Genomic DNA, 26,211 nt, shown 5'->3' with positions numbered 1-26,211 from the left:
TTACAAGTTTGAAATTATGTGCAAAGGAGACATTATTTTATTTAACACGTTTATTTAATTTGCATACATTTCCCAAACAGACAACTGAATATTAGATAAAGCCAGATAAAAAAACAACAAACATTTCGTTTTGTTGACAAATACTGTCAACAGCCATAAAATAAAATAAAAATGTTGCCATGTTATTATAAAATGTTATATAAACCAAGGTATGAATTATATATGAACTAACCCCTCTTGTAAGAACCTTTAAAATATAGATAGGAATTAAACTGGAAAGTTGAATGTAAGAAAGTGCAACTGAAGTGGAGTATTATAAAAAAATCATTGTTGAGAAATATATGTATTGTAAAAATAGGCTAAATTGTGCAAGACACTACTGGGGAATAGGGTAAACAACAACAACTAACAACATTGCCAGTTGATTATTTACATTAAGTAATAATTTTTTTTGAAGCACAACTCTTTGGAAATGTTATCTCTAAATATGCAAATAAGACATTATCTAATGCTGGGCGTAAACACAAATAGAAAAAAAAGTGTAACTAATAAAAAAACAATTAAATGTGTATATTGGATGTTTTCTTTCCACTAGTCTGAAAGAAGACATGTTATGGAAGTGAAATTGCCTCAAAAACATTAAAAAACGATGAGAATCAATTCCATGCCAAGTAAATGTACCAAATACCATGATACCCATCTCTCCATAACATTTGAAATTCAACATGTAAGCAGGAAAATAAAAAAAACACATTTATTTAAAAACAATCCTGTAGCATATAAACTATAAGAGCATCTTTCCTATTGTTTATAATATAGACTCAAATTACTTCCTAAATTCAGGCCTGAAAGATTCAGATGATGGGCGAAACCTTGAAAACGTAGCTTTATGGATGTGAGATTTACCCAGTAAAATTCACAAAATTTCTGTTTTTTGTTTTCATAGTAGATTATATTATTAGACCTTGCCTTGCAGCTTCATTGAATGACGGTTTAAGTGTCAAAATAGTCTCTCTAATCTCATGTGTAATAACATTTATAAAATATATGTTTGGTTTTTTCTTTATTTTTACAAAATTCACATTTGTTTTTGAAAATCACGAATATTGAGACAGATTTGTTAATAGGAAAAATATTATGGACAATTTTGGGGAAAACAAATGTACATGGGTGAAGCAATGTAAAAAAAGGAGCTCCACACATTATCAAACCTGTATACAAGAGAGGAAAGGCACCGTAAAATCATCTTTATAGCACTAAGAGGTGAGTTTATAGTAACCAAGACCTAGTTTTTGGCAGTGGTGGAAACAGAATCAAAAATCCTTTATTAGTCCCACGACGGGGAAATGTACCTTGTTGCAGCAAAAGAACAAGAAAGTAAAGTGGGGAGTACACAATTAAATAGAATAAAATACAATAATAGTATAAGTACAAAGTCGTTGATAATTGCACATAAGTGATAATTGCAGAAGTTATAAAAAGTGCACATGACAACAGTGGCAGAATAGTGTGTTCTTGGTGTGGTGGTGTACCAGGGGTCGTGGTGAGTGTACAGCCTGACCGCTGCAGGAAGAAAGGACCTACGGTATCTCTCAGTGAGACACCACGGGTGAAGCAGCCTGTCGCTGAAGGAGCTGCACAGTGCGGACAAAGTGTCCTGGAGGGGGTGGGACATGTTGTCCAATAGAGAGGACAGCTTGGCCGCCATTCTCCTGTCTCCCACCACCTCCACAGTGAATGTAACTAAGTACATTTACTAAAGTACAATTTTGAGGTATTTGTACTTTTGAGTTTTTACAATTTTACTTGAAAGCTTTAGCTACTATGCAGATTTAGATTAAAACAAAAATATAAGTCAACTAATGGATCATGATGTATTATAGATAAAGCAAAATAAATAAAACGTTAAACTGATGTATTAATGATTATAACCCAGTGATATATACATTATTCTGTAAAGTTACTTTTAATATTTACTTGTAAACTAGTATATTTACACTAGGTAGAATCAACTTCAAAATTGTTGTTTTTTGCAACAATCAGTACTAGCATGTTGTCTGGTAGAACTGCATGACAATATGCATTTAGGACACTATTGAAGCCCTGCACTACATTCATTAACAATGAAGTTAAACCTGTAATTTTACTCATTCCCAACCTCAAATACCAGTAAAACCATATTTATATGAACTAATCATTGGCATTTAGTAAATCAAAGTTCATATTAAAACATATTGTATTCACATATTGACCTAATATGCAACAGGTTACACTAGTTATTTTTGGAGTACACTGAAAAATGAATAAATTAGCATTGAGTGTTTATAGAGTATACACCTTTACCGACCTCTAGAAATAGAAATAATTAGTTTCAGGTAATAAAAGGAAAGCATCTGATAAGTTATTTTAATACAATGACTGTACACAGGATGAAATTCGATACAAAATTGATGAAACATTTCAGAGGAACTCCCACTTTATTTGGCATTTCATACCATTCATAACAAAGAAAATGTCTTTTTCTATTTTTGTCCTTTTTTTAAAAAAAGAAGAGGAAACTGTACATTGGTAGAGAAATCCCAAAAACCACAATGGATATATCCACCTAATAGGTGGCGTATATATTTTGTTGACTGAGGTGAAATACAGTAATCCTAAAAAGGATAAACTATGAAGAATGATTAGCTCTGTAATGCATTTTGTTTTGAGCACAGCCGAGAATGGATTCGTCTAACCATCCTCAAATGTACCATCACTGACAGCATTAAACAAAAAAACAACCAAGTCCAGTACTAGTGAACATGATTAAAGTCAACGTTATGAACAAGTCTTAGCATAGATCACAACTTTCTATTCCCTATCAAACACATTATGATGCATTTAATTCCAAAACAGTACAGGTTACAAAATCCCTCAAGACGCCTCGGGAATGTCTCAGGTAAACTCTCCCGGAGTTGAACATCAAATTCCTGATATAGGCATGACTTCATGTCACGCAGAAAACTACAACCTAAAAAAAAAAAAAGGCAAAATAAGAAGCCAGAGAGACGAGAGAACAAACAAGTACAATGGGAAAAAACAAACAATGAAACACTGGGTGAGAAGCCATGAAACTGAATGGAAATTGTAGTATTTTTTAAAATGCATTTCTGCAATCGTGTGCCTAAAAACATTACAGTCTTATGAAAATAGTAGATAAAAATAGTCTCTGCATTGTACAAGAAACGAGGTACAGGGGGCTCTGGCAAGCTAGTCTACGTGTGTCACTATTCTTTATCATCGTCGTCGTCTTCGTCCTCCTCAGCCTTGTCATCCTTGTCCTCCGCCTCTTCTGCGTCCTCGGCTTTATCTGCTACTGCAGCCTTCTTCTGCAGGACGGAGAAAACACGAGTTATCATTTTGGCTCTCTTGGAATATTGAGTCCAAATTTCACATGGCAAAAGTCATGAAGAGGCGAGCTCGTTATACCTTCTCAGCTTTTGCCTCGCCGTTCTCTGCAGGAGCATCATCTTCTTCTTCCTCCTCCTCCTCAACCTCGGGCTCTTCCTTCTTCTCCTCTGGCTTGGGCTTTGCTGCTTTGACTCCCTTTTTGACCTTGGGAGGTACCTACCATGTCAAAAACAAACCAAGCAACACTGTCAAACACATGCACGAGAATAAAAACAATGCATTTTGTCCACAGAGGAAACTAGATTTCTCCTTTTACCTTCGTCTTTTCTGGTTTTTCTGGCTTCTCTTCTGGCTGCGTATCCTTCTGTAACACACAGCAATCATAAATGATGTGCCATAGTACGCAAACTAAATATGCTTAGCCGTAGTAGAATATGATGCATTTTATTAAAACATCATGGTCAGCAGTACTTACAGTCATCAACCGTTGAGACTTCCTCAATGGCTGCTAAAAAAAGGACAAAATAAGATGTTAGGTCAGTCATTTAAAAGTATTTAATAACCATAATACAGAATTACTAAGAGCCCAGGAGGCAAGTAAAGAGTGCATATACATTTTTGGTCCTCATACAAGTTCTCTCCTTGAGAGACCATTTAAATCCTACAACATGTCCATCAAAAACATGTTATTTGCAAATAAGCTTGATTAAACTAACACGGACACAAAAGTACGCAATAGGAAACTAGTGAATAGCAAATGGAGTTTCCAGATGCTGAGAAATCATCCCCGCTGACTGCACAGGCTAAATGTACTTTATACTGTCATCTTGTGGGCAAAGGTGAAACATTGCATTGTGGGATTTGCTGCAAAACATTGTTCTTGCTATAGACCAAACATGAATAGATGTATTTTTTAGAATTTGGGAGGGAAACCCATATAGTAGTAATTTTAACTTATGGCAGAAACTCAAATTAGAAAATAAATAAATAGCAAAGACACTTGTATATTTGTGCTGCATGTTAATCAGCGCCCCCTAGAGGCTGTGCACGTGCAATAGACTGACCAGGTTGGGGTCATATAACATATAATTTAAACCAATTAATCGAGCATCTCGTCCTTAAAACAGAGTTTTTCACTTGCAGTAATAAAACTGGGCTGCACTAAATGTTGTAAAAAGCCACACGGCATCAACCAAGACCTTCTCTTTGTCTTGACCAAAAGTAGAACAAAATGTTCATTTGGGTAAAAGTTCAGGTGTGGAGATCAGTTTGGGTCAGTTCATGAGTCCATGCATGAATACTAACCTCTGTGCTTGCACCGACGCTTGTAGACTGAAAGAAAGATAGGAGACATAAATTAAAAAAAGCAAGGAACAACAACCATTCATGAGTGAGCTAAAGTGGGTGTGTAACACAAAGAGGGGGATGGGCACATCTCCCTCCCCTTAAGTCACAAAGACATTATGCAACCGTTAAGTGGGGAAGTCAAATATGTTTGGCTAGTTCTGGTTCCTTCCCGCCTAGCCCTATTTATCACTCACAAGACGGACATGTTTGTGTTGAGTAAGTATGGTACTACTTTATGGGGAAGAAACGCGGGAAGAGAGGGGGGGGGGGACTCGGATCCCCCTCCGCCACATGCGCTGCAAAAAAAGAGGCTAATATCACAAGGATGTTTGTTTAATAAAACTTATCCGCCATGATTATACTGGCGGTTAAAACGACCAGACGTGTCGCTGTGTTTTTACGAGGATACATCAGCCGCCATGACACGAAAAGATAGAAATATTAAACACCTCAAGGGTGACGCGCAGCAGCGGTCAAAAAAAATGGGATGCAAATAACAACTGGACATTTTACTAAGTGCAAATAACCGCCGAAATCGTTCCGCGTGGTACGTTCATGTACCAGAGGAAATTACGTAATTATTTGAAATGGCAACCTGTTTATTGACGGCGGTTACACCCCTTTGTTTGATCTCAGCACGCAGTGAAGACACATTAATATTAAAACACGGTCAGATAAGCGATACATTTTCAACAAAACCACCAAGTGGTCGCATTAGAGGAGACCATGCATACTAACAAACAGTGCGCGGTGAAAAAGTATGTTGCACTTCACTGCACTAAGTAAAAAGGCGCCACTTCCCTGTATCAACAGCGGAGACACGAGACAAGGTGGACTTACTGCATGCACGCGGACACCGTAGCAAGTATTCATAACGTTACACTATAGCACATGCCGTGGGAACAAATTGCAGCAAAACAAATACAGCATTTGACAAATGTTAATAATTAAAAAAATATATGTTTGTATCATAATTTACACATTTGAACTTACGTTGCTTCTCCTTCCCATTGTTGCTTTAGGTTGTGAGGCAGAGATAGATGAAAAAAACAACCTTTCACAGTTCAGGAAACTAGATGAATGTGGGTCAACCGTACACCTCTGCCTACACCTCCAGATCAGTCTGTAACTTAACATAAGCGTCCGACCAGTACTAGAACTAGCTCCAACCGGATTGGGTCCTCCTCTCTGAATATTTTATCCCTTATCCTACCAACCCAGCAGGGAGAGTAAACACCCGCCCCTTGCTTCCACTGATTGGCTTTGACGTCGAGGAAACACATTTTTGAACCAAAACATCTTACCTGTGTGGGCAGGACTGTGTGCCAATCAGTGAGAGCCGAGCCAACTCTCACTTTTTAATCACAGGCTGTTCCCAGGGTGTGTGTTTGTGCAAAGACTTGGAAAATGCATAACAGCCATGTAAATGTTATGAGGTGTTAGATAACAATGTGCATGCGTAAAAATTACATCCACATTACATGCCGAGTATTCCCTTACATACTGACATTATCACAGCCTTTTTATGTATGTATTTATTTATTATAAAACCTTGTGATTATGAAAGTTGCAGCCTGAAGATAACAAATTAAATAAAATACTACCAGTTTTTTTACGATAAACATTGAATACATTAGTTCAAGATGTGTTTTTAAAAAACAACAACCGTAAGCTATAACCAGAATAACCTGAACGGACAAATTATTTAGGTTTAATTCGGATGTTATGTAACTTCACTGTATTGTCCCGCAGCTGCAACAAGGAGGCTGAGCTGACCGAGGAGGAACAAACATGGCGTCCGGCTATGCGTGGTTACTTGTGCTGGGGTCGGTTTTTCTGTGCAATCTCATGAAAACACTCCTTCCGTCCATATCCTCTTTCGTAAGTAGAGGCTATTTCTTGAATTTATAAAGTGTGTGCATTGACGGTACATGCTATACCTGAATTATATATTAAGAGTGTTATTGTAATTCCAGCAGGCTGTTGTTGACTAGCTTAGCTTACTGTAAGCTAATGCTAGCGACGTGTATAGCTAGCTAGTTTCAAACAACGTAGCTGCTGTGCTACACTCAGAGGGTGGGGTTTTCCCTGAGACAGCGCAGTTTACTACTGCATATAAGGGGCGGGGGGGGGGGGGGGGGACATTTTGTTCTGTATCATTGTTCAAATGTAAGGAGCCGATTGTAACGCTAGGCAATGTGGGACTGCTAAAGAGAGAGCTTACCCAAATGTACTGTAAAACACAGGGGTGATGCCTCCTTTTATTGTCAAGCAGGAACATTTAAGTAATAAACATTACAGTTAAACTCTGTATTTCTGTGTCCTTTTAAGTTCTCAAAGATGTGGCAGAAAGATGCAGAGCAGGAGAGTGAGATGAGGTCTGAAGTCCAGGAGATGAAGAAGGAGCAGGCCTCAATAAGCATGATGGATGAGTTTGCTAGATATGCCAGATTGGAGCGCAAAATCAACAAGATGACAGACAAGCTGAAAACACATGGTGAGAGACACAATAAGTTACTGTGACTGACATACAGACCATACACAATGTGGAATGAGCCCCACAATGAACTAAATTACAATAGTAAGAGACGTTGTGCTGCTTTGAATTCAAAACATGCAGAATTTCTACATAAAGCAACACTAGAAACTGACTTCTAAATGCTAATCAATCTGCGACAGTCTCAACAAAAACTGTAAGGAAGGGAGTGTTTATTGCATTGCCCATGTATAGGTTCACAGCTTCTTTTCTTTTGGAAAGACGGGGGAAAATATGTGGTGATACAAATGTACAATAAAAGGCACCAGTGTGACTTCCACAGTTGTGCGTGCCTACTAAATCAGATTCACACATTAATGCCACAGGATGTGGCAGAAGGTTTTTGAGTGATTTAATGAGAAGCAACAGCTGTTGCCTGTTGCTGTCCTTCCCCCTGAGGATTATCTTGCGCACAGACAGGAAGTGGCTAAACAGAATTTCAGTATGATACACATGTACAGCAGAGCAAAATTGAGTCTAACAGTTGTGTATTTCCTCACCTTTTGCAGTGAATTCAAGAACCGCGCAACAAGCCAAAATGAAATGGGTTGTCAACATCGCCTTCTACATACTGCAGGTAGGTGGAAATGTTAAGAAGAAGCACAAATGATTTTAGTTGTAGATTCTAATGTAACTGTAACACGGAGAGCTACTTTACTACCAAAAATGTACAGTAAGCACAGAACATCTATTTGATCCAAAACCTCCAGTTGATGTTATTTACTGTAAAAACACAATACTGACTCTTAGAAATAAAATGTAAATGTTTATATTGCTAGCATAAAGCTAATAAAATAGCCACAATGTGTTTAATCCTGAAATATTTCTTCTTTCATTTGTCAGGCTGCTCTGATGATCTCCTTGATATGGAAGTATTACTCTGATCCAGTGACAGTCATCCCCAGTAAATGGATTGCCCCTCTGGAGCGACTTGTGGCCTTCCCAACAGGAGTGGCAGGTAATCAATCTGTTTTTCAGATTTTATAGAATAAAATATAACCGAACATCTCAACTATAACTATATAATACACATAGGGTATTGTTTGTTTTGTAATACAACAGAAATTGAGTATACATTGATACTAAAAACCACATTTGTGTGTGTGTGTGTGTGTGTGTATTTACAGTATGCTGTACTTTATCCATTCACTGATGGCGCTGTTCTCTCCCTTCAGGTGGAGTGGGAATCACATGCTGGCTGGTGGTTTGCAACAAGGTGGTTACACTGGGTCTCCATGCTGTCAGCTAGAGACGAGGAGTTGAATACACTGCTTTTCTAACTTATTGTTCGATGAAAGCCACAGTTGTGTGTCTTTTTTTTTGTCTGCTGCTTCAGGTCAAACTGTTCAAATGCAGTGCATTTAAGTTATGGCTGCGTCATTTTGAAATATATTGTATTTTGGTGATGTTGAATTTAGTTCTTTTTTGTTTTAAGTTAAGCATGTTTTGACTGTTTTATTTCAAAACATAATAATTTGTAAATGTTGAAATGCCTTTTTAAGAAAATAAAAAAAGATGGTATAAATGTTATTTATGTTATAAATTCACAAGCAAAAACAAGTGGAGTAGTTTTCCTTGAAGCACAATTGTAAAGGTTTAAAGCAAAGTAGATCTGGGTCAAACAATCATTTATTTAGAGAAATCCTTCAGTAACTTCATAATCTGCTGCCACGCACAGAAGAAAAGTGGATGAGGGAATTTCACCTGTAGTCTGGAAAGTATAGGTGCATCGGACATTTTTGAACTCGGCTATGTTCTTCTGTCCAGTCACCAAATCGGTGACTTCACTCGGACCAAAGGGCTCCTCATCAGCCTGCTCCTTCGGTTTTAAACGGCCCTTTACTTGCCCTGAGGGCTGCCTACTCCACCCTTCCTGGATTTCCCTGGAAGCTGGTAGACAGAGTTCATGAATCCCACTGCTGAGTGGTTCCACCTTGATCAGGCTTTTGGCGCTTTGACAGGGACTAAATTCCACAATGCTGTAGGCAGGTCTTCCACTGTGCATGTTTTCAATAGATGGTTTAAATGCGTAGTTCCGTCTGAATTTGGAGAGCTTGTATCCTTTTCTCCTGGGTTCAGTTGTATTCAGAGACTTTTCCAAAATGTAGGACATCTCGCTCTCATGTTCCTCTGTTTTGGGCTCCTCTTCAGACGCCTGAGGGGCCTCTGGTGTCTCCCTTTCTTCTGCACAATCTTCCTCAGTTTGATATTCTTGGCCATCATCTGAAATACTCTGCTCTCTGTCTGAAAACAAATATTTCTATTTATTTTTATAATCTATAATAATAACACTAAACCCATTGTTATTATACTGTGTTTGTAACATGAATGGAGTGCTCACCAGCACGCGTCTCAGTATCCTCTGGGTGAACCTCTTCTAACGTGATATTTGCAGAAACCTCTGTCTCTGGATCGTCTATTCGCAAAGACTCCTGCTCTGGATTGTAACAACACTAAAAAGATACCCAGGCTTTATTAATATGAGAGCTAAATCTAAACTATTTAGATAATAAGATAAATTACAAAAAATATTTAGATCTGAAATGCCTCCTGAAGAAAGGAAACATCTTCAATGTCTAATTGTCACAACTACATTCAGCATGAATCAAAAATGAAACTAGTAGATGAGTAAGATAGGGTGTAAAAATACACAATATTTGAATCATACCCAGTTCACAGAGCTCTCTTGCTCTTCCAGCGTTTCTTCAATCTCTCTAAACTCTAACTCCAAAAGACTCGCAGCCTCGGTGGGGAGAAGGATTAATCGATCTGTTTGAACCATCTTGCTCTCACTGCCTGTAATTCAGAAACGACTCAGACAAATCTTCTAACAACAGATTAGATATGGCCAAACTGAGTTCGAGTAGCTTCTTATGTTTGTATACCTTTTTTGGAAGATCCTTTTGAGAATCTGTGGAAGTAAATATTGTGTGTGTCCAGATTCCTCTCTCTATCCTGCAGAGGAGAGGAAACAAAAGTGGCACTGTCTGATATCACATTTCTCTCTTACATGTGCAGTTAATGCAACCATGTGACTGAATGTTAAGATATTTTTAAATGCTTTCATAGAACTTCATTTTATGATGTCTGTTTTTTTCCTCAGTGTCAGTGGAGACCAACAAGCAGAGATTACACCAACACAAACACACACATTAAGCCCTCAGCATCATTGGTTCACTAATGGGCTATCTTCTGTGCAAAATATTGATCCAGACATCTTAACCAAATTCTCCTTAGTCTGCTTAGTCTGAAGTCAAATGGGATACAAAAGCCCAGGAGCACAACAGGAGCTCGCACAATAAACAATACTGCATGTTAGCCAGGATATGTCTAATGCTGTAAATAATGTTGCCTCTTTTTTTAACTTACTTGAATCGCCTTGTTCAGCTGATATATTTGTTCTTGCCGATAGCGGGATATCTTTCTCGCCTCGTTGATCTTTCTTTGTTCGGTCATTATTTGGCGATTGAACGAGGCACGGCTCAACTCAAGATTCTTTTCCAAGTCCTAGAATTAAACCACAAAAAAAAAAAACAAGCGTCCGGAGTGCTCGGAAGTTCAAACAAGTGTAATGAGGTGCTCTTTAGTGGGGAACACAAAAGTTCAGAACAGAACAAAGGCCCAAAGCTCTCATTCTGGCAAACGTTTAAGAGCCTTTAATCAGACGGCTTTATCATGGTGAAATGCTAAAAACTTAGACAATGCTCGTACATGTTGAGACGGAGTTGGTTTAACACGTAGCGCCACAAACAGCCGAGCATTGATGAGCAAGTTCAGTCTTTTTTTAAATGTCACCATGAAATAACCATCTGATTAAAGGCTTTAACCTTTAGCCAGAAGAGTGTCGTGGACCTGTCGTCTCCTCCTGGAATACCGTGTTAAAGAGGAGGAGAATCATAACAATCCTGTTCCCATTTATATCCCCAGTGTTAAAATGTAATTACATTTTTAGTCTGGAGTTCTGGACACTGGACTGTAATAAGTAACGTAACAAAATGTGGAAACAGTGAAGGGGTCTGAATGCACTGTATCTGAACAGTATCAGCCACCACCATCCCGCCCTCCTGCTCCTTCGTGTACCAGTATCCTCTTGTCCTTGTTCTCCAGCTCTGCAGAGGCCCTGGCCAGCCTGAAGGTGAGTTCCTCCCTCTCCAGCAGGCTGTGGTCCTGGCTGAGCAGCTGCAGGTGCTGGAGACGGACCTTTGTGCTTCGCAACTTATTTTCTGTGGTTTGTAGCTGCCTTGCCAGATTGTCACGGCAGGCACTGGTCTCACGGAGCAACCCCTGCAGGACTCGGGCCTTGTTGCTGTGCTTGGTGAGGATCTGGGAATAGGGATGACGTCAAGAGCACCGGTTAGAAATGTGCTGTTATTAGTGATGGGAAATTACACAGGCATTAATTGGCTAACAGCGCTGGGGCTGCTCTCCTGGCTGCTCCGCCACCGGGAAGATGAGACGAATATGCGGGTCGATTCTAGTTTCTGCCACTTTGGACTTAGTCCAATAAACAAAGTAACATAACGTTACACAGACTACAGCCCCGGTTAACACAGATGGATCAGCCCCATGTGAAGATTATAGGACAGCAGTGTTATTTGACCGGCTCTCAATTTTGGTATGTTTGCCCACTGAGTAAATGCAATACACAGTATAAAGAATACAATAGAAACGACTACGACTAAAATATACACATAGAGATTGCATGGACCCAGTTTAGAGGTGAAATACTGCCCCCTATTCTTTGGAGCAGGTGGCTCAGAATTACACATTGAACCTTTGAGGGTAATTTAGTTGTGTACGGCATCCTTTTACATTTCTGCAGGAGCAACTGTAAGATTATAGTATTGTTTGTTTTCCTTATTTTCTATTATTAATGTGGTTGTTTTTTTATTTTGCTTTTGATATTTCTATGGGGGGTATCTTATTATACTTGATTTTGTTTCCTGTACTTTTGCATACAAAATGTTTTTTTTTAATGTGAAAACTAATAAAGAAAGTGGGTGAAGAAAGATGATACCAATAGCCATGTTTTCGTGGCAATGATTACAATCTGAGCAGTGACACCAAAGGTACAACAGCAACCAACCTGTGAGATGCTGCCCTCAGACTGTTGGAAGTGCTTCAGTGCCACCGTGTGGCGATGCTGCAGGCTCTTCAGCAGCTTGTTCTCAGTCCTGGCTTCACTCAGCTGCTGCTGCAGATCCCACACCTGGCTCTTTAGCTCCCTGATGCTGTTCAAGTTGGCAGACTGGATCCTCGTGTTTGAAACCTGCAGGTGCTTGATCGGGGGCAACTTTAGGACTTGGCAGTATGCGGTGTGGTTTGTCTTCTGCTTGTTGGGCCCTTGTGCTTTTTTACCTAAAGAAGAGGAAACTCATGATCGTGTGAACTGCATCGTTTAGAGAAACAAGACAAGTCCTACTACACAGGTATTAAATCATGTTGAATAAAATGCCTTTTTGTCTTCCACATGTGTTAGATTCCTGCCATTTGTCTGATGTCTTGACATCTAGGGTCCTGTCTGTAAGCGAGTCAGCCTGGTCTTCAAAGTCAGATGAGTAGTGTGAGCTATTAGAGCCACAGCGCAGTCTGGAGGGAGTGGACCACCTGGAGGTATCTGTGCTGCAGCTCACATCGTCACCATCACTCTCCTTCATGTGAGCAAAGGTCTGCTGCACCAGGCTCTGCTGCCTCATAAACATCACTTCTTTATCTGCTTCTTCGCTCTGAGAAAATCATTTAAGGAAAACATAGTGAACTTACACAAAGTAAAAATTAAGTAGGAGATACTTTACCAGCAGTGGTGGAATTTAACTAAGTACATTTACTCAAGTACTGTACTTCATTTTGACATACCTGTACTTTACTTGAGTATTTCCATTCTATGATAAATATTGTACTTTTATTAACTCCCCAACATTTATTTGACACTTACAATTCCTACTTAGTTTTTACTTTGAAAAACAGATATATGGTATTGATGCAGTACTAATCTACCCGGTAATATATAAGTATTTAAAATTGGCATCACATTGATGAACTGAGCTACAACAGTAGAATGCCCTTACATGTATTTGTAATTAGTATATTTTGCTGATGAAACTTCTGTACTTTTAATCAAGTAACAACTTTAATTACTTACTTAACTTTTATTTATCTGAGTAGACCTAACTACTACTTCCACCACTGTTTACAAGTTAAAACAATATACAAGATTCAGAGGCTAATAAACCAATTAGCTTGTATTAGGTCCATAAAGCGTTATGTCTAATACTTTTGTCTTTGGTTTCCTACAATTACAATTAATTATTAAATACACATTTTGAATCCTTGTAGCCTGAAAACATAAGAGCATCATACCTTTCCTCTTCCGGTGCACACCAGCCTAGCTAATAGCTTACAAGTAGTAAATAATTAGCTAGCTAGCGTTAGCTCATTAACGCTGAATTATTTCACCAACGGTCACTAGGGGGCTTTTTCTAAAGACACGGTTGTCATGGTAACCAGTGGTAAAAACCCAACGTCTTTTTTCAAACTTTATTGATACAATTCACAATATTTATTATAAACGTAAATATATAAAACGTTACATAAATTGTAACTTTACAACTAATAACTAAATATGCCGAAATCAAAGGGGAACAAAAAATAAAATAATAATCTAATAGTTTTTTGCCAGTTTATTAATTTCGAGTTTTTAAGTAAAGTAATACGTTTTCAAATCGGTAAATTTAAAAATAGAAAAGGAGTGGTCTTTTAAGCCATGCTATTTTATGGATAACATATTTAGCTGAATTTTATATTTAAGATAAATAACGTTACGTTACGTTACTTAATGTAAATGGAATCTGCAGAGGAATTGGGATTGTTAAAAATGATTAACATATCATCTTTCTTAAATTATAAATATTTCTATATATATAAAATACATTTTTATTTTTTGAAAGTTTCTTTTGTAATTCTAACCAAAAGGAAGTCGCATGAAAAGCATCTACAAACACATGTTCAATATAGTTTCCCCTTCACAATCACAACAAGTGCATCTGTTGTTTACAGTTCGGAAGAATGTGCAGATATTAGCTAAATATAAACTCATACAAGCAAAAGGGAAACACTTGTTAAATACTGTACATATTTTGTATTACATTCTGTAGTTTCCTTTTTCTATATTTATATTTCTTGTTCACAATTTTTAAATTTGTATTTTATAGAAGTTTTCTTTTTGAATAATATTTCTGTATTTGCTCTTTTTATTTAAATGATTTCTCCTACTGTGTTTATGTATGCACCAATACACACCAAAGCAAATTCCTTGTAGCCTATGTGAAAACCTGCTTGGCAATAAACCAAATTCTGATTCTGATTCTGATAAATATAATAATATATAATATAAATATAAAATTATAGAAACATGTAGCCTATAATTTGTCCCATAAACGATCCCGAGTTCCTGAATTTGGAAACCACAGCCTGTGCTGGTCAGTGGTGCTATTTCTGTCCATATATGCACTCAGCAAGGAGCTGGAGACTAATAAAACTTCACTGTCCCCTGCGCCGACAGACAGCTGAAGTTGCCAATCAGCCTGTGTGGTGCTGCGCCCCTAGGGGCCAACGCGCCAATCCTGCACTAATGAAGCCTGCAGACAAAAATAGCCCCAGCAGTGTGTGTGTGTGCGCGTGTGTTTGTGTGTGTGTGTGATCTGTTAGTCTCCGTCCTGAGCTCTAATAATAGAGGAGGCCGCCTGCTCCTTTAAGAGCCTACTTGTTGCATAGCCTACTCCACAAAATATATTGTAACAAAATGGTCATCAAAGTATTTCTCGCCTCCTCATCGGGATCCACTGCGGTAAGCATTCACCCCGTGCGACCGACTTCTTATTAAAGTTAACTTTCCCTTTTGTACTCTTTAAACCGAGCAGGACTTTCAAGAGCGCTAAACCTCGAAATGAATGTCACTTGCTTTTGATTTCGCATGCGTATGTTTAGGACTTGATGCTTAGTTTGAATCTTCTGCAGAGCTTCAATACTTTACTGATCTTGCACGTCGATGTGATTCGCATGCATAGCTTTCTAGAACAGTGAAGCTTTTCATGCCACGGACCAAGATATAGAGACGCTTTGGACTACTAACCGGTGTTGGTGGAGATTTTGTTTATTAAGAAACTATCTTTTCATACTATTTAGGATCTGATATACCTTGAAGTAACTGTTTCAAACATTAGGGGTGATAAGAACAGCAGGGAGGGGTGTATTCATCTTCTAGATCTACTTTTGGCAAAGCTAAATAAGCAGTTTAAACCAGTCCAGAGATGGCATGGTGGCCCATTTGGCTAGCAGTGTTGTCTTACAGCTGATTGAGCTGGGTTTTATCCTCTGAGTGGATTTTGTTTACATGTCCCAAGTTTGGCTGTCTTCCATCTAATGTATCCTGGGATAGATGCAAAGTCCCCATACTGTGTTTAGACATGAGTATAAGTTCATGACTCAATGCTTTAATATTCAAAAAGATCATTTCCCCTCAAATTAATAGATTACTTGTTCAGACTAATTGTGAGAAAATGACTAAATTAACAATCCAAAGCTAAAATAAATTCAATCTGCAGGGATATATATCAAAAATATTAGTTTAGTTTCTGTTTATTTGGTAGGACAAAGGACCAGGGAAGACACAAGCCATAGTGTCATATTAATCTTATATTACACGCTGTGCAATCAGTTTTGATTTTCTTAAACCTTATGTTATTTATTTTCCTGCCTCCCCAGATCAAGAAGAAGCAGCAAGATGTGGTCGGCTTCCTGGAGGCTCTTAAAGTGGACTACGCTCAGCTGGACATCGCCTGCAATGAGGAGAACCGCATGTGGATGAGGCAGAATGTCCCTGCGGAGAAGAAGCCCTCCAACGGCATCCCCCTGCCCCCTCAGATCTTCAATGAAGAGGGCTACTGTGGGGTAAGCAAAGACTCATTTTTATTACCCAGTGGTTGACCCCCAGACACTTTAATATGGGGACGCACGGGCAAGCGTACAGAGAATCGTAAAGGACTTCTGTTCTGGTTAAAACACAGAGAATTACAGTATATGCAATAAGTGCACTCCACAGACTGCTCCACTAAGTGCACGTCATTGTTAAATAAAGTCTTCTTTTGTTTTCATGTAGGACTATGAGACATTCTTCGATGCCAAGGAGGACAATTCTGTGTATGCCTTCCTGGGACTGCCCCCTCCTCCTGGGTCAAAGGTTGGAACTATTTTCTGTTTTCTACTGTGAATCTGCTGTATTGGGACAGCATCAAGAATCTTATTTAATCAAAGAGCTAATATATTGTCATTTAGTATGTTTATACTCTTAAATTCTGGTTGTAATCTCTCTCCAAGCTGTCGCTGTCACATAATGCAGATAAAACGCCTGAACGTGCACACGCTGTTCTCTCCAACTAATGCATACAATAGACTTTTATTTAAAGACAGGATGGTAGAGAACCTAATGGCTGGTGATCTGTGTGATGCACCTGCAGTAAACCTGATCGTTTCATTGACAGGAAGCAGGACAGGCCATTGTGGAGAACGGGACCCACGCTGAGGAAACTAATGCAGAGGGGAACCTTGATGACTCAATAGTAATGCCGTCGCTACTTTTATTTCCCTTGCTCGTGCTTCTTTTCACTGTCTGAACTTTTCCCTTCCATCCAGTGTAACTTCTGTAACGTTCCTCTCCTCCACTCTGTCCCAGTCATCACACTGACTAATGTTACCAAAAGTAAAATCCCTACTGTTCAGTTTCACCACTAAAGTGCAGATTAGACGCAGATTAGCACAAATCTGAAAATGTACGTCGTTCACTTTCTACACTCTAGTCTGCATTAAGCATCTTTAAACTAGAATAATATTATTTAAGTCCACGATATGAGCAAACATTCCTCATAAGTAAGATTTTAACTGTGTTTTTTGTTATCCCACAGTTTACGAAGCAGCAGACAGTTAGCTTAGCTTAGCACAAAGACTGGAAACGGGTGGAAACAGCTAGCCTGGCTCCGTCCAGAGATTACTCCGTCTGCTCTTTAATTACCTCGGTGTATCTTGTTGGTTTTATCAGTAATAGTCTGGCACATAAACGGTTGACTGTCGAGCATGAATGATTCTCACCTGTGAGTAACGGCTGTCCAGTGCACTTTCATGACGCATCATTCCAAACTTTACATTTTCTAAAGGAAGTACTGACACGTCTGACCTGCTAACCCTTCTTCCCCTCCTCCATCGGTAGTCCCAGGGTTGACTAACATCCATTTAAGCTTTTGAACCTCTCCAACTGATGAGCTGACCTTTGTGCTGGTGAAGCAGTGCCTGAACAACTATGCCATTAATATTCAAAGTTTGTTTTTCTTCTAGTGCATCATTTGTTTTCCTTAATGTCCAGTTGTTGTTTTCACGTCACAATAAGGAGGTTCCAGTGGAGGAGCGAAATGGGCATGCACACGTAGAGGAGGAGCAGGCAGCTGATGAGGAAGGTGAGGGTGGCGAGGAGGAGGAGGAGGAGGAGGAGGAGGAGGTAGCAGCAGAAGAAGAGACTGCAGATGATGAAACCACGGAAGGAGAAACGGCAGGAGACGAGGTCGCCGTGGAGGAGGAGGAGGAGGAGGAGGAGGAGGAGGAGGAGGAGGCATTGGAAGAAACGGACGAGGTCACAGAAGAAACAGTAATTGCCACTCCACTACAATCCAACCTTTGCCTCTCCCTCCGTCCCTTGAATGTTTTGATTTGAATGTCTTCTCCTCCACCTTCCTATCATTCCTGGAATGCTTTTCCTTCCTTTTTGCACCTCTTTACTGTCGTCCTTTTCTTCCACATTAAAGGTTTGCCTCCTGTTTAAGTGCCTGTCGTCCTCGTACTGCATCTCCTCGTCAAGTCTCCCTGGATTCACTTATTTATTAACACAAACCTGTTACATTCCTGTTCACCGTTTATTCAGCACCATTGGACATCTAACCTCTTCACTGTTGTATTTCTGCAACCTTTCATGGGTCCATTTCCCTCCATGTGTCTTTGTATTTTGCTGATGACATTGTTTCCACTTGTCGTCCATCCTGCATTTCACTGCATATCCAATCACTATTAACTGTCCTGGTGCAGGTGTGTCTGGTTCAATAAGCCTGATCTGTGAATGCTGTTGTGTTTCAAGTATGTGTTGTGTGTCCGTACTATATGCACGGCCTCTAACACTATCTCATCTCTTGTGTTAGCAGGCCCACGCAGAGGAGGAGGAGGAGGAGGAGGAGGAGGAAGAACAGGTACGTTTATCAAAAGCTTATGAACACACTCGTGTCTGCTTGCCAGTGATCTGAACATGTCTAAAATAATGATCACTAACATGAAGTGAACTTGTAGGGTGGCTATTAACCATCGCATTATTATTATTTTATTTTTCAAGGTGCTGTTTGATTTTGCAAAGTAGAATTTTTGTCTCTACTCAAACACTAACGTGGTTTATAATCATTACCCATGTTGAAAGTCCAACGCTAACCTCTAATGTGCAGTGTGTTAGACAGAAGATGATCTGCCATATTGAGAGGTACAAACCCTCTGACTGTGTTTGCAATGTCTAACACTGAGACTTTAGTGTAACCTCTTGCATTTAAATGCTTAAAAACTTCCTTTTTTCCTATTTTGTAGCCTCTAAAAACTTCCGTTCAACCCGTTTGCCAGACTCTTGTAGTGGGAATGCAAGTCCTGATCATCAAACACATTTAGCAGCCTCGCACCAGGAGACATATTGATAGTGAATTATGCATCATATATGCATTGTACAAATGCCCTTTTAACTAAAGAGTTTGGCACCTAGCTTGTACCGTTACATATTTATACGCCCTGCTAATGTTGCTTTTATTGAGATGTATGATTGAATCGAGGTCTCAGACACAGTCTCTACCTTCTGCATGTAAGAATGGGCATGTTCCTTCAGCTCGTGTTCCAGTCCATTGGAATCGCCCGAGTCAATTCACATCCGTTTCAGAGGTCTTCACACCAGTCTTGTTCCTCGTGAGCGTCATTTGACTCCTTCTTTGCCCTTTTGTCCATCTCTTGGTTTGCTCCCTCCAGGAGGAAGAGGATTTGCAGTCAGAGGTAACTGTGCGTCGGTGATCGTCTCATCATATCATTGCATATAGTCATCAGCAGTGTGGGTTTGATGATGCAGAGAACAGGGAAGGCTGCTCTGGTTGGGTTGGAGTGGGACGGGGGTCTTGGTCTGCTGTTCCCACTCATCTGTATACTGTTTAACTGGCTCACTTCACCTTTCTCTCCCCCCCCCCCCCCCCCCCCTCTCTCTATCTGCTCTCTCTTCATCGCATTACTCCATTTTGTTTCCCTCTCTTTCTGCTAACATCCTCTTCCTCATTTCTTCCCAGTTTCTATAGCTGCGTCCTGACAACTTCAACTATCCCCATATAGTTTCCATTTATAATCTAAAGCGCATGCCTGTAGTGCTCTTTTGCTTCCCACACAGCCTGCTGACCTGCTATCTGTTGTTTACTTCTAGGAGGAAGAAGAGCTACGACAGCTTGAGGTAGATTCATGTGATATCTTTTTTTACCTGTCCCTACCTCAGTTTCTTTTCTTCCTTGACCACTTCCCAGACTGTCAAACATTCCTTCAAATTTCTCTCACACTAGTTCACTAAAGATTACAACACTGTTGGTCACTACCGGGAGGGTTGGCTTGTAACTTCAAGTGTGTTGCCTGTATCCACTCACATACATGCAGTGATGATTGAAGTATGACCTCCAGTGCTTGTCATTAGGACATTGCCAATATAAGGATCATTTTTAGAGAAGTAATATACAGAATAATGCAAATTGCCTTTTGATTACACGAGTCACATTAGTGTGCAATGAATTTACAGTATGTTTTCAGGAGTTTACCCTCGTCTGCATCCCTGTTTGCATTCACACAAGCTCAAACACATACAGGACGTGTCATCTGAAACGAGTAAACGAGTCTTCATACTCTCCAGATGAGAGAATGTTGAGTCACTACTCTTCAGTTATTACAGTGTCCTCACAGCTGTAAGCTTTATAAGCAGCAGCGAGAGCTTTGTGGACTCTCTGTTGCACATACAGGACGACCCTCAGCTCCTTCTGAAACCAAACCTAAACACTTGCTCACACATTTTCTTTCATCACACGCTATGAGGACAAGTTTCTTCGTTAAGACTCGTACATGATCAACGTAGAATCTTTTCTCACAGCATTGCTTTCGACTTCCCTTCAGAGCTCAAACTTAACTAGATCTCAGGATTTACAAAAACTGTCCCTCTTCTAAGTGCTGTGTGAAAAGAGCTCTGCGTCTCTGAGACATTCCAACCTCTGCCTGATCTTCTATCGCGTGTGCTTCCCTGCTTTGCTATGCTTTGCCTTCGTTCCTCTCTACCTTTCCATCTATTGTGTTGTCCCACCTCTCTTGCAGGACCAAGACGAACAAGGCAGTGAGGTAGTTTGTGGCGTCTTGTATTTTCAGGCATTCTAGACTTTAGTGGTTTCCACTGTCCTTCCTCTTTCTTTTGTCTCTCTCTGTGTGTTGCATGGATTTATTTTCCATGGAGATGCCTGGTGGTGTGCAGCATGATACATACGACAATATTTGACTGGATTTAGTGTGGTGATTAAAAATGCGAGTCCATATAAGGACCACGTATACGTTGATCTTCTTTCCTTCTTTGTGACATTGACGTAGTAACCACCACATGCTTTCATCTTCCATAGGAAGAAGAAGAGGCTGAAGGACAAGAGGTACATTTTCCATCTTTTGCACGGTGTGAATCATATTGGGATTCAGATTTTTATGCATGCTCTGATTTCATACAAAGATTGTACGCACAGGAGAAGGCAAAACATTGCTGCCGTCTCCATCCAAGGAAACGTTGTGTGTCATGCAGTCCGGTGCACATTGTGGGAATTTGACTCTGCTCTAATTTTCACTGATGAGCATTACTTCAAATATGGCACCGCATGATATTTGTTGCGAGTTCAGTGTTGTGGTGTGCAATTTGTTCAGGCATTTTCTCCGAGTCTGCCAACACGTGTTTACTTCTTTTAGTTTGATGCTTCGAGAACAGGTGGGAAGTTTTGTTGTGTTGTTCAACTCTGCCGGCGTGCACTCAAGCATGTTTGGTTCTGTTGCAGAGAGGGGACGCTCTGACCTGACAGGGGACGTGTCTTTCTTCTGTTTTTTTTAAAGAAGTCAGGCCCTTTTGTTTCTTTTGCCAAGAGCACTTTAAAACAAAGTGGATGTGACGCAGTCGAAAAGGATGAGATGAAGCACTTCTTGTTATTTTGCAAGACTAGGTGGAAAAAACCCCACAGAAATATATTTAGTGACATCAGATGGGAGCGTATGTCTCCAGGGGGCTATGTTCCCCAGTTCAATATCCTGTTAGTATGATGCATAAAAGAAACATTTCAAAGGTCTTATCTTCAATGTTTTTCTCCCTAGGTTAAAGGTCTGGGACCCCCAGGGGCACCAAACTGTTAACACATTATATTAATACACATGCAACATATGAGCACAGACAACAGACAGACATCGGTCTAACTGTTACTCATGAATCGTTGTGCAATCACGCGAGCTAGCTAACCTGTGCTAAAACGTTAGCTAGTGGCTAACTATTATTATTTTAATAGCTAAGTATTGTATGCACCATAAAAGGGTACGTTATAACCCTACACGTTATTATAGGCCCAGTTTCAACTCAATTTTGTATTTTTATATCTGTAGTAGGGGGTCTCTGCTCCGTCCCTCTTTCAGCTAAGGGGTCCTTTGTCTGAGAGACGTTGAAGACCCCTGCCAAGGGTCAAATGTCCAATGTATGTTTCCCTGCGTCAATATGTTGAAATCATCCACATACAGCTTATAACTTATTGATTTTAATGCATACATTGATAAAACTAGAGAGTTTCAGACGTCTCCACAGAATATTTCACCTTTCGAACTTCATTTGAAACGTCCATCTCCGATCATTATGACACAACCAGGACCCTGGGAACATAGGGATGACCCGCAGCTGATGACCCGCAGCTGATGACCTGCAGCTGATGACCCGCAGCTGATGACCCGGTGGATTAGGAACTGCAGTCTAATGTCCGGGTCGTGTAGATGCGTTTGCGTGATGGTGTTTGGCTCTCACTTTAAGTCGTCTGGCAGGATTGATGATGGAAAATGATGTCAACTGTCTTCGTCACTTAGTGGGTGTGTTGTTTGCTTCAAGACGGCAGTCATCAAACCGTACCAACCATAGAGCGGTGTGATGATATGCATCGTCTTAACTACCGCTGTTGTCTCACTGAGGTCATCTCAGGATATACAGAACTCTGCGGGTCATTAGTTTCCTTAATTTCTCTCGTGTCTGCGGTCGTTGGCACCGGCCGCACCTCTCTCGGGTTACGTCTCCATTTTTAACCCACCCTCACTTCAAACACTAACATGCAAAGTCCTCTCACCCTCCTGTCGATCGGACCGTGACTTCACACAACCCCCTTCTTTTCTCTTTCTTATTTTTCTAACATATCAAAAAGAAGAAGAAGAAGAAGAAGACATGGAAGAAACACAGGCTTCTTTGTTTTTGGAGGCAAAAAAAACAAAGTCCGATCACATCATCAGCTCTGTCGCATAGATGTTGTATTTGTACTATGTTGTTTATCCTGGACACACGTCATCTGTTGCACGTCTGTCCGTCCCGGGAGAGGGATCCGTCCTCAGTTGCTCTCCCTGAAGTTTCTTCCTTTTTAATTGTTGGTTTCTTTTAAGGAGTTTTTGCTTGTGTGGTGCGAGGGTCTGAGGACAGAGGGGGTCGTCTGCTGTACAGTCTGTAAAGCCCCCTGAGACAAATGTGATATTGGGCTCTATAAATACATTTGATTTAGTGTTACAGTCTGTCCTGTCTGAACTGTGCTTGACACGCTGACACTCTTATTAAGAGGAGAGATATGTGTGCGACACACACACACTATAATGGAGCATCTGGATTTAGTAATCACTGGTTTTATGGGAATTAGGAGTCTTCGTTTAGAGCAATAAGAGAGAAGACGGTTGTTTTTAAAAAGAGAGAAAAGCTTTTGTCTTTTCTTTTCACCATCTGTCCGGAGGAATCATTGTTTCTTTTATTTGTGCCACAAACTAAGCAGATCCAACTGTAATCTTTTTTTCTAAATCCACTAAGCTTAAAGCCCCATCCGCCCAATGGACTGAAACAACAAGCAGCGCAGACTGCACCAATTCCTACTGAAGTTTTGAAAACTGCCAGAATCACTATTAACAATTTGACAGAAATCAACTTAAAACACAGATTTTAATACATTCTTGAGGATCTTTCATAGTTTTCCTTGCAAGTATTTGTTATTAATTCATGCTTCTTTTTTTTCTGTTAACAGGAGGAAGAGGAAGAGTAGTTAACGCCAGGTGACGTCAGCGACGTTGACCTATACTATCAGGTAAAACCCTTTTTACTTCAGTGCCTTTGCTTCACCACTGGAGGGCAGTAAAACATTGGTAGCAAACACCACAACGCGAACACTTTGGTGTTGCTTTTATATTTGCCATTTATGTAACCAGATTAATTCAACTGTTTTTGCTCTTCTGTGCCCCTCAGAAGAATAACAGACAATTACTCAACCTCTGTGCTTTCTCTACATTGTTCACTGTGCCTATGAAGCAGCATCATAGCTGAGCGTTCACTGCAATGTGATGCTGTTGCCTTTTACATATAAGATGCATAGATCTCACATACCAACGCTGATACTCTCCTTGCTTCACCTTGGTGTTTGCATGCAGTTAGTTTTCCGTTGACGAGCACTTTGAGGTGTTCAGTCAGAGGAAACAAAATAATTCAGCAGCCTATTTCTAATGGGCCGCCACTACTGGCTCCATCTGCACACAGAAAGCCCGAGGATCATCTGGGGCCATAATGAAAGAATCCCACAATCTCCATTTTCTTTTTGTTCCTCCGAGGCAGTGACGATGGCGATGATGATGATGATGATGATAATAATAATAATCCTAATCTTCAAAGCATGTCTTTCAGTCCTTCTCTGCATGTCAGCCATCTATGACCCACTGCATTAAGAGCCGCAGAGCGAGCTTTGAAGGAATGGCAATGCTCGTCTCCCTCCTCACTTCTAAGCTGTTTCCAGAACCCTGCGAGCCACCTGTCACGCCTTGTTAGAGGAAGCTGCTAAGTGAGCTTCAGATGTGCCTCCGGAGTAGCAGGCGCGCCGGGTGGCACAGGAGGACGGTGGTGGTGGCGGCGGCGGCGACTGCCTCAGCCGTCACAGATATCTGGTATTTGTGTGACCTCGTTTTTATTTTGTTTCCTGTTCGCCTTTTGTTTCAGCCTGAAGGAGCCTCTCGTTACGTCTCTCCCCGACCCTTGACCCCCTACACCCCTCCCAGAGTCCATACTGGACAACACTGGAAACCATGTGCTCGAATGCGCCATCCAAACTGAAAAGTCCTAACCCACATTTGCCCCCCCCCCTCTTCCTTTTTGACTGCAATGTTGACTTAATTTTTATATTTCGCCTATAGAGACATACTGTAATGACAATGCGCAGAGTAGCCTCGTGGTGTCAGCTTGCTTTTAATGAGCAGCTTTTGTAAAATGCAAAACATCAAACATATTTCTCATGTTTTACTTTCAGAAATTCTAGTTTTCTAACACAAAGCAGCAGTGACCTTTTCAAAAAGCATTACCTTGGCATACCTTGTTTTGGCCTACTTCAGATTCAAAGGCTGAAACTCTCTCGTGTGTGTGTGTGTGTGTGTGTGCGCTCTGGTCTGTTATCAGTCGTTCTACCAATGCTGTTGCTTGGTGACGCCTTCTATCACGTGAATGTATAAATGCAAACTAAGACTTCTAATGGACACATGAGAAAGAAATATGCACATCCTGCAAATCTGCAAACTACTCCAGCACCACTACAGTTACATCTGCCAATACTGCTGTCTAATCAATGCACTTTGTTGAATATGGAGTGAACCATGTGACTAAGACCTGGATGAAATGGAAAATGCAATAAAGTAGACTGTTAAAAGAAAAACCCTCAGTGGCTCTAGCTTTGTTTTATTTTAAACTCTTTTGTTGGCGTATTTATAGATCAGTGGACCATTGTGCAGTGTGAGCAGCGCAGGGGCAAACAGGAACATACTGCAAATACCTCGTCTCAACAGATCCTTGGAAAAGGAGGAGGGGGGACATATGATGCCATAGAAATATATTTTGGCAAGGCTTTGTAAATACTTTACCATGTACGTGTTAGCATGCTAAATATACAGTAGGCTGTCATCTACAGGAGCACTCTTTGTTCGAATTGAGTCACTGAACAGAAATAGGATGTGACGTGCAGCTTAAGAAACAAAAGTAAGAGTTTACAGCCATGATAGCAACTCTGTGAAGCTGTAGTGAAACGCTGGAGTGCTAACATGCTCACAAAGACGATGCTAACATGCAGATGTATAATGTTTAGCACGTTCACACAGCACTAAACTACACTAACTAAAGTAGCTGAGGCTTAAGATTCATATATTAAAGATGTTCCAACACAGTCTACAAGCACATTAATGCATAAAATAATATTCAGAATAATTAATTAATGTCCCTTCATGGCGGCGTTATACAATAATTAGGATTCATCTTCTCGGGAACATGAATGTTTGTACATTTCATAACCATCCAAACGTTGAGACAGACTGAGATGCAGTTAGCTTCACCGCTTGCGTGGCTAAAGATTATCAAAGTACGTCGTCCTTATATCATCCTGTACATCTGTTTATCAAATGTCATCATTGTGTCCAAACCCATGTATTTGTAGAGGGTGGAGGTCTACTTGTAAAGGCCCCCCTGGGACACTTACAAGGGGTATTGTTTGCAGTCTGACTCACTCTAAATTTACATC

The 26,211-nt window shown here is 40.2% G+C and overlaps 4 protein-coding genes across 9 annotated transcripts; 2 read left to right on the top strand and 2 right to left on the bottom strand.

Moving 5' to 3' along the window:
- Nucleotides 1-2,392: 2,392 nt before the first annotated feature.
- On the bottom strand, nucleotides 2,393-5,910 carry hmgn1a (high mobility group nucleosome binding domain 1a). 2 transcript variants are annotated; one of them, XM_029445856.1, is made up of 6 exons: nucleotides 5,731-5,910; nucleotides 4,696-4,722; nucleotides 3,866-3,898; nucleotides 3,707-3,751; nucleotides 3,469-3,606; nucleotides 2,393-3,368 (listed from the first exon to the last, which is right to left on the bottom strand). In XM_029445856.1, the coding sequence occupies exons 1-6, from the start codon at nucleotides 5,872-5,874 to the stop codon at nucleotides 3,267-3,269; spliced, it is 489 nt and encodes a 162-aa protein (XP_029301716.1). In that variant the 5' UTR covers nucleotides 5,875-5,910; the 3' UTR covers nucleotides 2,393-3,266. The 2 variants fall into 2 exon arrangements, with proteins under 2 accessions (XP_029301716.1, XP_029301715.1); XM_029445855.1 differs by having other exon boundaries at nucleotides 3,707-3,754; nucleotides 5,731-5,907.
- get1 (guided entry of tail-anchored proteins factor 1) lies at nucleotides 4,841-8,803 on the top strand. 3 transcript variants are annotated; one of them, XM_029445851.1, is made up of 6 exons: nucleotides 4,841-4,953; nucleotides 6,490-6,618; nucleotides 7,069-7,234; nucleotides 7,783-7,850; nucleotides 8,117-8,231; nucleotides 8,449-8,803. In XM_029445851.1, the coding sequence occupies exons 2-6, from the start codon at nucleotides 6,529-6,531 to the stop codon at nucleotides 8,520-8,522; spliced, it is 513 nt and encodes a 170-aa protein (XP_029301711.1). In that variant the 5' UTR covers nucleotides 4,841-4,953; nucleotides 6,490-6,528; the 3' UTR covers nucleotides 8,523-8,803. The 3 variants fall into 3 exon arrangements, with proteins under 3 accessions (XP_029301711.1, XP_029301714.1, XP_029301712.1); XM_029445854.1 differs by lacking the exon at nucleotides 4,841-4,953 and adding an exon at nucleotides 6,099-6,117; XM_029445852.1 differs by lacking the exon at nucleotides 4,841-4,953 and adding an exon at nucleotides 6,157-6,264.
- A 169-nt stretch (nucleotides 8,804-8,972) lies between these two features.
- LOC115017425 (lebercilin-like protein) lies at nucleotides 8,973-13,718 on the bottom strand. The gene is given in 10 exon segments (XM_029445850.1): nucleotides 8,973-9,157; nucleotides 9,159-9,517; nucleotides 9,615-9,726; nucleotides 9,942-10,069; nucleotides 10,159-10,228; nucleotides 10,643-10,780; nucleotides 11,354-11,596; nucleotides 12,360-12,631; nucleotides 12,729-12,999; nucleotides 13,634-13,718. Coding segments are annotated over 9 exon segments (1,614 nt in total). The 5' UTR covers nucleotides 12,976-12,999; nucleotides 13,634-13,718; the 3' UTR covers nucleotides 8,973-9,112.
- Nucleotides 13,719-14,913: 1,195 nt separating this feature from the next.
- Nucleotides 14,914-25,356, top strand: sh3bgr (SH3 domain binding glutamate-rich protein). 3 transcript variants are annotated; one of them, XM_029445859.1, is made up of 11 exons: nucleotides 14,914-15,119; nucleotides 16,037-16,222; nucleotides 16,431-16,511; nucleotides 16,813-16,890; nucleotides 17,712-17,966; nucleotides 18,529-18,558; nucleotides 19,367-19,390; nucleotides 19,806-19,832; nucleotides 21,028-21,054; nucleotides 23,692-23,751; nucleotides 24,651-25,356. In XM_029445859.1, exons 1-10 carry the CDS (start codon nucleotides 15,075-15,077, stop codon nucleotides 23,707-23,709), a joined length of 771 nt encoding a protein of 256 aa, XP_029301719.1. In that variant the 5' UTR covers nucleotides 14,914-15,074; the 3' UTR covers nucleotides 23,710-23,751; nucleotides 24,651-25,356. The 3 variants fall into 3 exon arrangements, with proteins under 3 accessions (XP_029301719.1, XP_029301718.1, XP_029301717.1); XM_029445858.1 differs by lacking the exons at nucleotides 16,813-16,890; nucleotides 17,712-17,966; nucleotides 19,367-19,390; nucleotides 19,806-19,832 and having other exon boundaries at nucleotides 14,929-15,119; nucleotides 18,514-18,558; XM_029445857.1 differs by lacking the exons at nucleotides 16,813-16,890; nucleotides 17,712-17,966; nucleotides 19,367-19,390; nucleotides 19,806-19,832 and having other exon boundaries at nucleotides 14,931-15,119; nucleotides 18,511-18,558.
- Nucleotides 25,357-26,211: the final 855 nt, after the last annotated feature.

The sequence above is a fragment of the Cottoperca gobio genome, chromosome 13 (genome assembly GCF_900634415.1).
Source record: "Cottoperca gobio chromosome 13, fCotGob3.1, whole genome shotgun sequence".
Classification (NCBI taxonomy): domain Eukaryota; kingdom Metazoa; phylum Chordata; class Actinopteri; order Perciformes; family Bovichtidae; genus Cottoperca; species Cottoperca gobio.
This window is presented reverse-complemented; position numbering and strand designations above follow the sequence as displayed.

What these genes read in the sequence shown, in the direction of transcription:
- hmgn1a (XM_029445855.1), bottom strand. Translation starts at nt 5,874, where the DNA reads ATGTTAAGTTACAGACTGATCTGGAGGTGTAGGCAGAGGTGTACGGTT. An exon ending in GCGTCGGTGCAAGCACAGAG is followed by an intron (nt 3,899 to 4,695) that starts GTTAGTATTCAT and finishes TCCTTTTTTTAG; the next exon opens with CAGCCATTGAGGAAGTCTCA. An exon ending in GCGAGGCAAAAGCTGAGAAG is followed by an intron (nt 3,369 to 3,468) that starts GTATAACGAGCT and finishes TCCGTCCTGCAG; the next exon opens with AAGAAGGCTGCAGTAGCAGA.
- sh3bgr (XM_029445859.1), top strand. Translation starts at nt 15,075, where the DNA reads ATGGTCATCAAAGTATTTCTCGCCTCCTCATCGGGATCCACTGCG. An exon ending in GGAACCTTGATGACTCAATA is followed by an intron (nt 16,891 to 17,711) that starts GTAATGCCGTCG and finishes CGTCACAATAAG; the next exon opens with GAGGTTCCAGTGGAGGAGCG. An exon ending in AGGAGGAGGAGGAAGAACAG is followed by an intron (nt 18,559 to 19,366) that starts GTACGTTTATCA and finishes TGCTCCCTCCAG; the next exon opens with GAGGAAGAGGATTTGCAGTC.
- get1 (XM_029445851.1), top strand. Translation starts at nt 6,529, where the DNA reads ATGGCGTCCGGCTATGCGTGGTTACTTGTGCTGGGGTCGGTTTTTCTG. An exon ending in AGACAAGCTGAAAACACATG is followed by an intron (nt 7,235 to 7,782) that starts GTGAGAGACACA and finishes CACCTTTTGCAG; the next exon opens with TGAATTCAAGAACCGCGCAA. An exon ending in CTTCCCAACAGGAGTGGCAG is followed by an intron (nt 8,232 to 8,448) that starts GTAATCAATCTG and finishes CTCTCCCTTCAG; the next exon opens with GTGGAGTGGGAATCACATGC.